Source organism: Lipotes vexillifer, unplaced genomic scaffold (assembly GCF_000442215.2).
Source record: "Lipotes vexillifer unplaced genomic scaffold, Lipotes_vexillifer_v1.1 scaffold1061, whole genome shotgun sequence".
NCBI classification, from domain to species: Eukaryota; Metazoa; Chordata; class Mammalia; order Artiodactyla; family Lipotidae; genus Lipotes; species Lipotes vexillifer.
This window is the reverse complement of record NW_006789959.1, coordinates 1,060,844-1,068,699: the sequence shown is the minus strand read 5'-3', so window position 1 is coordinate 1,068,699 and position 7,856 is coordinate 1,060,844. Positions and strand designations below refer to the sequence as shown.

Genomic DNA, 7,856 nt, shown 5'->3' with positions numbered 1-7,856 from the left:
AAAAAAACTTCTCAAACTGGATTCATGATGGTCTTAGGAAAATATGATTGGGGATCTTGCAGTAGAGTCTGTATTAGTTTATAAGGCAAAGGCTAGCCCCTTTGCCTATTCTCTGTGGCATCTTTTTCAAATGAACAAAATATTCTCAACATTTCTCTTTATTTAATAGAACAAAATACAATCTACACAGAGCAATCTGTTTTGCTCGGTTACTGCGTTGTATGTATATAGGTATTTTCATGAAAAAGAAGCTGAAATAAAATCCAGCTAACATTCCAAAAGGCAACTAGATTACTAGAATTTTCTTTTTATTTTTAAGAAGTAAAAATCTGTACACCTTCATCATGGGAATATTCAATTAATGATATAAAAAGTAAAGAAAGACAACTAGAATGCTTTGATGTTGAAATATATCAATAAATAATAGGGTGAAGGTTTAGATATGCAACAAAACTGCATAATTGCCAGTAATTTTGTAATTCTTTCATCACTAAGCTACTCTTTCCAATTATTTCCTCATCAATGTTGTAATTTAAATACTTAAATTTCTTCATGAGAAAACAGCATGAGTCATACATTTTTCACTGTGTTGTAAACATTTTCTTAGCATACCTTCTCTCTCACATATTTTTCAATAGCTTAACCACTTTGGAGGCAAAAATCACTACTGCTCTATTCTCTGATCAAGTATAGTCATGAGTCTAATGCCACATGACAATTCTAATAAACAGTTAAATTGTAAAAACCCTTAACAAAAAGTATAATGTTATGGATATTACAACAGTACAATGCATAATAAACGTTCTAAAATATTCTTGAAAAAACAAAAATATTATCTTTAAGACAGTTTATTATAAAGAAATTCAATGAGAAACTGAAGAGAGATAATTATAACTTTAAAATAACTCTGCCTAATAGAATAGAATATAAAGCCCAGACCCAAATATATAAAATAAAAAGGTTTGTGACAAGGGAGAAACGTAAACTGAGAAAAGAGGGTCTTCTCAGTAAATGGTGCTTAAGTCAACTGGACCCCCACCTCATTCCATACACAACAATTGATCCTAGATGAATGGCAAATCTAAGTTTTGGCACGGTAAACAAAAACAATTTTTTTTTTGGTACGCGGGCCTCTCACTGTTGTGGCCTCTCCCGTTGCGGAGCACAGGCTCCGGACGTGCAGGCTCAGCGGCCACGGCTCACAGGCCTAGCCGCTCTGCGGCATGTGGGATCTTCCAGGACCAGGGCACGAACCCGTGTCCCCTGCACCGGCAGGCAGACTCTCAACCACTGCACTACCAGGGAAGCCCAACAAAAACAATTTTTAAAGAAAATCATAGGAGAACATCTTTGTGACCTTGCAGTAGGCACAGATTGTACACAGAGCATAAAAGCACACAAAGTAGAAGATATTCACAATACACAAATACTTATATCTGACAAAGATACAATATTCAGATTATACAATGCACTCTTACTGATCAAAGACAACCAAGCCAACAGAAAAAAAATGGGGGAAAGAGATAGACATGTAAGACAGGACACCCAAATGGCCAATAAACTTATGAAAAGAGGTTCAACATTTTAACAGTCATCAGAGAAATGGAAATCCGCATGAGACACAACAAAGAGAATGGCTAAAATTAAAAAGGCATAACATATTGAGTTTTGGCAGGCTGTGAACCACTAATTCTCATGCACTGCTGATGGCAGCGGAAGCAGTACACACACTTCGGCAAATTATTTGACAGTATCTATTAAAATTGAATTTTTGCATAACCTCTGACCAAGCAATTCCATTCCTGGGTACAGAAAGAAATATGTACTTATTTACTTAATCAAAAGACAAGTACCAGAATGTTCACAGGGGTACAGTTTGTAATATAGCAAATATATTGTACTATATTTACAAAATGTAATTATACTATAATTACAAAATCGGACTGTAAGGCCACAAAAATGAAGAAACCACAGTCACACGAAACAAACATGGAAGATTATCACAATGTTGAGCAAAAAATACCAGACTTAAAGGAGTACATACCTCACAGTTTCATTTATATAAAGTATAAATGCAGGGTAGAAGTCAGGATAGTGTTTATCCTTGGCAGGGGAGAGGATAGTGACAGGAAGAGAGCATTAGGGGTTTTCTGGGGTACTGGCAATGTTCTGTTTCTTGTTTATAGTGCTGATTACATGGATATGTTCAGCTTGTAAGAATTCATCAAACTTAATGTTTACAATATATGTACATTAATGACAGATATACATATTATATTTTATTAAAAAGTTAAAAAGATCTGCCAAGTATGATGTGAATTTCAACTGAATGCTACCAAAATAAAATTAACTCACAGTATCATCAAGTTGAGCTGAAACTCGACAATGTTCAGGATCTGAATCAGTCTTTGGAATCAAAGGAGGAACCTAATATTTAAAAAAAACAAAAAACAAAGTAAACACACTAAAGCAGAAAATGAAAGAACACAATACAATAACAAAAATTAGTAGTATCAAATATAATGAACAGCATTTGATTTGATTTTGGGGACAATATATAAACAAAATTTATATAGCATTAACAAAGTATTGACAATCTACAGTTAGAAACCCAATATAAAAGGGTAATTATTTCATTACCAACAGATTTTTTTTCCTTTAAAAAGGGGGTGGATGGAGATATTACTCAAACTCCCATACTTTTTAGAATTTAAAGCTAAGTAAGATTAAATGATTTAAAGACCAAAAGTTAGTAGCACAGTAGGGGAACAGAACTCCAATCTTTTTTCTTTACCATAAAGAGCGTGACAGTATGCTAAGAGGCTTAAAGGAACTAATTAACTGACTGTTATATAATGTTAGTTATGGGGAAAAGGACAGAAAGACCAGGGCTAGTTGATAACCATTTCTCAGCACAGGAAGGACCATCAAGATCACCTATTATAACCCCTTCACATTACTGGTGAGGAAAAAGAAGCCTGGAAAAGTTCAGTGACTCTTGTATGAAGTCATATGGGTAGCTATCAGCAGAAGTGGCACAAGACAACCCTCACTTCAGTGTTAGTGTACTTCCCCATGATTAGAAATTAAGATGAAACATCAGAAAAGGTATGAGAATCAACAGAAAGTATGATTTACACACACTGTATTTCAGGAGTTGCCTCTTACAATAAAGAAGTTCTATCAGTGTTTATATATATTTCCTCTTCACTGAAACATTCTAATAGTTACATGATTTCTTTTATAGTCTTGATTATTACCTTAAACAACTAGGTCAAAATTATTTTAAAAATGTAAATTAGGAAGCAAAAAACTACTTGGTCAACTACCTATTCTGCTAGCGTAATGAAAAAGCTTCCCAGGAAAACTCTTCTATGCCTCTCACAGGTATATACACAGTAAGATATGGCTGCAGAGATTGATGATGTTGAAAGACTTTTCCTCTCTTTGATCTCATGAATCTTGATCGTGTGACTCAGGAGAAATTAGACTTTATCTTTGCTGATGAATACTAGTAAAACTAATTTATACAACAGCACATACCTGTTTTGTTATAAATTTTAATAACATTATAGAATAAACATGGCTAAATGGAATAAAACAGTACAAAGAATGTTAACTTTACTAATTTTAAGTACGTGCTTTAAATGGATTTTAAAATTCTACTGTAGCAGAGACTGAAGAGTGACTGGATTTTACAGTATCCATTTTCGATAAGAATTAATTCTCTTTAGTTTTTTAATTCTTTATGAGACTATGTGTCTACAGGGCTTTGGACTTATAAAGGAAAATAAGGTAAATCTAAGCAGGAGCTCAGTAAATCTTAGTTGACCTAAAAATAGTTTCCTTTAGGCATTACTGAAAACATCTTACCTTGAAAAATGATTGCCTTATGTCTTGACCTAATCTTTCTGACATTTTGCCCATGTTGTCTGACATTTTAGTCATTCCCTCTGCGAAGCTATCAGGAAGGGATTTAACTGCATTTGAAACATTCCTCATAGAATTTCGAAGTGGATTTACAAAAGTGTCCATCTAAAGGGGAAAAGATATTATATGACTTCACTGTATCAGATTTGTTATTCAACTGAGAAGCATGGGAAAATACAGAGTGCAACACATGAAAGATGTAATAATTTTCCAGTCTATATTATCTCATTGCATTTTAAAAGGATAAAACTGTTGTCTTCAGTGGGTCTCTGAAATCTATTTTCAGATACAAATACATGAATAAAATTTTTGAGTGATATGGTTATTGGTAGGAATGAATATAAACCTTGGGTTGCCTTCTTATTAAGAAAAACTCTGAAAAAATGAAAATTTTTCCTAACTAGAAACTGATGCAAGTATAAACAGCTACAACATACTTTTGACACAAATTCAAGGTAACAATGACATAGATATTTTGAGGTAATATCAAAAAGCAAACAAGCAGATAAAATAAATAGCTCAAATAACAAGTAAGATTTATTTTTTTTAAAAATAATTTTTAGGATATGCTACATGCTCAATAAGAATATATGGAAGGAATCTGGAATCCATTAGGAAGAAAAGAAGCTGCAAATCAGACACATAATCCATACTTTATTAAGGGAGAATAGAAAAACCATAAAGAAAATATGACAAGAGATATAAAAAGAAATGATCTCGGAGGGACAGGAAGCTTTAAAATTGACATTCTGAGAGGACCTTCAAGATGGCGGAAGAGTAAGACGTGGAGATCACCTTCCTCCCCACAAATACATCAGATATACAATGAACTACACGTGGAACAACTCCTACAGAACACCTACTGAATGCTGGCAAAAGACCTCAGACCTCCCAAAAGGCAAGAAACTCCCCACATACCTGGGTAGGGCAACAGAAAAAAGAAAAAACAGAAAAAAAGAATAGGGACGGGACCCGCACCAGTGGGAGGGCGCTGTGAAGGAGGAAAGGTTTCCACACACTAGGAAGCCCCTCTGCGGGCGGAGACTGCGGGTGGCGGGTGGGGGGGAAGCTTCGGAGCCGCGGAGGAGAGCGCAGCAACAGGGGTGCGGAGGGCAGAGCGAAGAGATTCCCGCACAGAGGATCGGTACCGACCAGCACTCACCAGCTCGAGAGGCTTTTCTGCTCACCTGCCGGGACGGGTGGAGGCTGGGAGCTGAGGCTCGGGATTCGCAGGTCAGATCCCAGGGAGAGGACTGGGGTTGCTGCGTGAACACAGGGGCTAGTGTGCCACAGCTAGCAGGGAGGGAGTCTGGTTAAAGGTCTGGAGCTGCCGAAGAGGCAAGAAACTTTTCCTTGCCTCTTTGTTTCCTGGTGCGTGAGGAGAGGGGATTAAGAGCACTGCTTAAAGGAACTCCAGAGACGGGCGCGAGCCGCGGCTATCAGCGCGGACCCCAGAGATAGGAATGAGATGCTAAAGCTGCTGCTACAGCCACCAAGAAGCCTGTGTGCAAGCACAGGTCACTATCCACACCTCCCCTCCCGGGAGCCTGTAGAGCCCACCACTGCCAGGTTCCCATTATCCAGGGACAACTTCCCCAGGAGAACACACGGCACGCCGCAGGCTGGTGCAAAGTCATGATGGCCTCTGCTGCCGCAGACCTGCCCCGCACTCCGTACCCCTCCCTCCCCCCAGCCTGAGTGAGCCAGAGCCCCAGAATCAGCTGCTCCTTTAACCCTGTCCTCTCTGAGCGAAGAAGAGACGCCCTCAGGCGACCTACACACAGAGGCGGGTCCAAATCCAAAGATGAACCCCGGAAGCTATGTCGCAGACCTGCCCCGCACTCCGTACCCCTCCCTCCCCCCAGCCTGAGTGAGCCAGAGCCCCAGAATCAGCTGCTCCTTTAACCCTGTCCTCTCTGAGCGAAGAAGAGACGCCCTCAGGCGACCTACACACAGAGGCGGGTCCAAATCCAAAGATGAACCCCGGAAGCTATGTGACAAAGAAGAGAAAGGGAAATCTCTCCCAGCAGCCTCAGGAGCAGCGGATTAAATCTCCACAATCAACATGGTGTACCCTGCATCTGTGGAATACCTGAATAGACAACGAATCATCCCAAATTGAGAAGGTAGACTTTGGGAGCAAAGATATATATATGTATGTATATATATATATATATTTTTCCCCCCCTTTTTCTCTTTTTGTGAGGGTGTATGTGTATGCTTCTGAGTGTGATTTTGTCTGTATAGCTTCACTTTTACCATCTGTCCTAGGGTTCTGTCTGACCATTTTTTTTTAACTTTTAAAAATTTCTTAATTTTCTTTTTATTTTAATAAATTTATTATATTTTATCTTTCTTCCTATTTTTTTCTCCCTTTTATTCTCACCCGTGTGAATGAAAGGCTCTTGGTGCTCCAACCAGGCATCAGGGCTGTGCCTCTGAGGTGGGAGAGCCAACTTCAGGACACTGGTCCACAAAAGACCTCCCAGCTCCACGTAAAATCAAATGGAAAAAATCTCCCAGAGATCTCCATCTTAATGTCAAGACCCAGCTTCACTCAACGACCAGCAAGCTACAGTGCTGGACACCCTATGTCAAACAACTAGCAAGACAGGAAAACAACCCCATCCATTAGCAGACAGGCTGCCTAAAATAATAATAAGGCCACAGACACCCCAAACACACCACCAGATGTGGACCTGCCCACCAGAAAGATCCAGCCTCATCCACCAGAACACAGGCACTAGTTCCCTCCACCAGGAAGCCTACACAACCCACTGAACGAACTTTAGCCACTGGGGACAGACACCAAAAACAATGGGAACTACGAACCTGCAGCCTGCAAAAAGGAGACCCCAAACACAGTAAGATAAGCAAAATGAGAAGACAGAGAAACACACAGCAGAAGAAGGAGCAAGGCAAAAACCCACCAGAGTTAACAAATGAAGAGGAAACAGGCGGTCTACCTGAAAAAAAAATCAGAATAATGATAGTAAAGATGATGCAAAATCTTGGAAAGAGAGGAAATACAAGGAACGCTTTACAAGGACCTAAAAGAAATAAAGAGCAAACAAACAATGACAACACAATAAATGAAATTAAAAATTCTCCAGAAGGGATCAACAGCAGAATAACTGAGGCAGAAGAATGGATAAGGGACCTGGAAGATAAAATACTGGAAATAACTAACACAAGTAGAATAAAGAAAAAAGAATGAAAAGAACTGAGGACAGTCTCAGAGACTTCTGGGACAATATGAAATGCACCAACATTCTAATTATAGGGGTCCCAGAAGAAGAAGAGAAAAAGAAAGGGACTGAGAAAATATTTGAAGACATTATAGTTGAAAACTTCCCTAACATGGGAAAGGAAATAGTTAATCAAGTCCAGGAAGCACAGAGAGTCCCATACAGGATAAATCCAAGAAGAAACACACAAAGACACATATTAATCAAACTATCAAAAATTAAATACAAAGAAAAAATATTAAAAGTAGCAAGGGAAAAACAACAAATAAAACACAAGGGAATCCCCCTAAGATTAACAGCTGATCTTTCAGCAGAAACTCTGCAAGCCAGAAGGGGCTGGCAGGACATATTTGAAGTGATGAAGGAGAAAAACCTACAACCAAGATTACTCTACACAGCAAGGATCTCATTCAGATTTGATGGAGAAATTAAAACCTTTACAGACAAGCAAAAGCTGAGAGAGTTCAGCACCACCAAACCAGCTTTACAAACAAATGCTAAAGGAACTTCTCTAGGCAGGAAACACAAGAGAAGGAAAACACCTACAATAACAAACCCAAAACAATTAAGAAAATGGTAATAGGAACATACATATCGATAATTACCTTAAATGTAAATGGATTAAATGCTCCCACCAAAAGACACAGACTGGCTGAATGGATACAAAAACAAGACCCA

General features: G+C 38.6%; 1 protein-coding gene across 2 annotated transcripts in view; it reads right to left on the bottom strand.

Annotated features, from left to right (window-relative positions):
- Nucleotides 1–7,856, bottom strand: part of SNX13 (sorting nexin 13) — a 154,953-nt gene that overhangs the window by 12,328 nt on the left and 134,769 nt on the right. For both annotated transcript variants that reach the window (XM_007463059.1, XM_007463058.1), the window contains 2 exons: nucleotides 3,874–4,035; nucleotides 2,356–2,427 (listed from right to left, as the gene is read on the bottom strand). In XM_007463059.1, coding sequence (XP_007463121.1) covers nucleotides 2,356–2,427; nucleotides 3,874–4,035 — 234 coding nt within the window. The remainder of the gene's footprint in view (nucleotides 1–2,355; nucleotides 2,428–3,873; nucleotides 4,036–7,856) is intronic.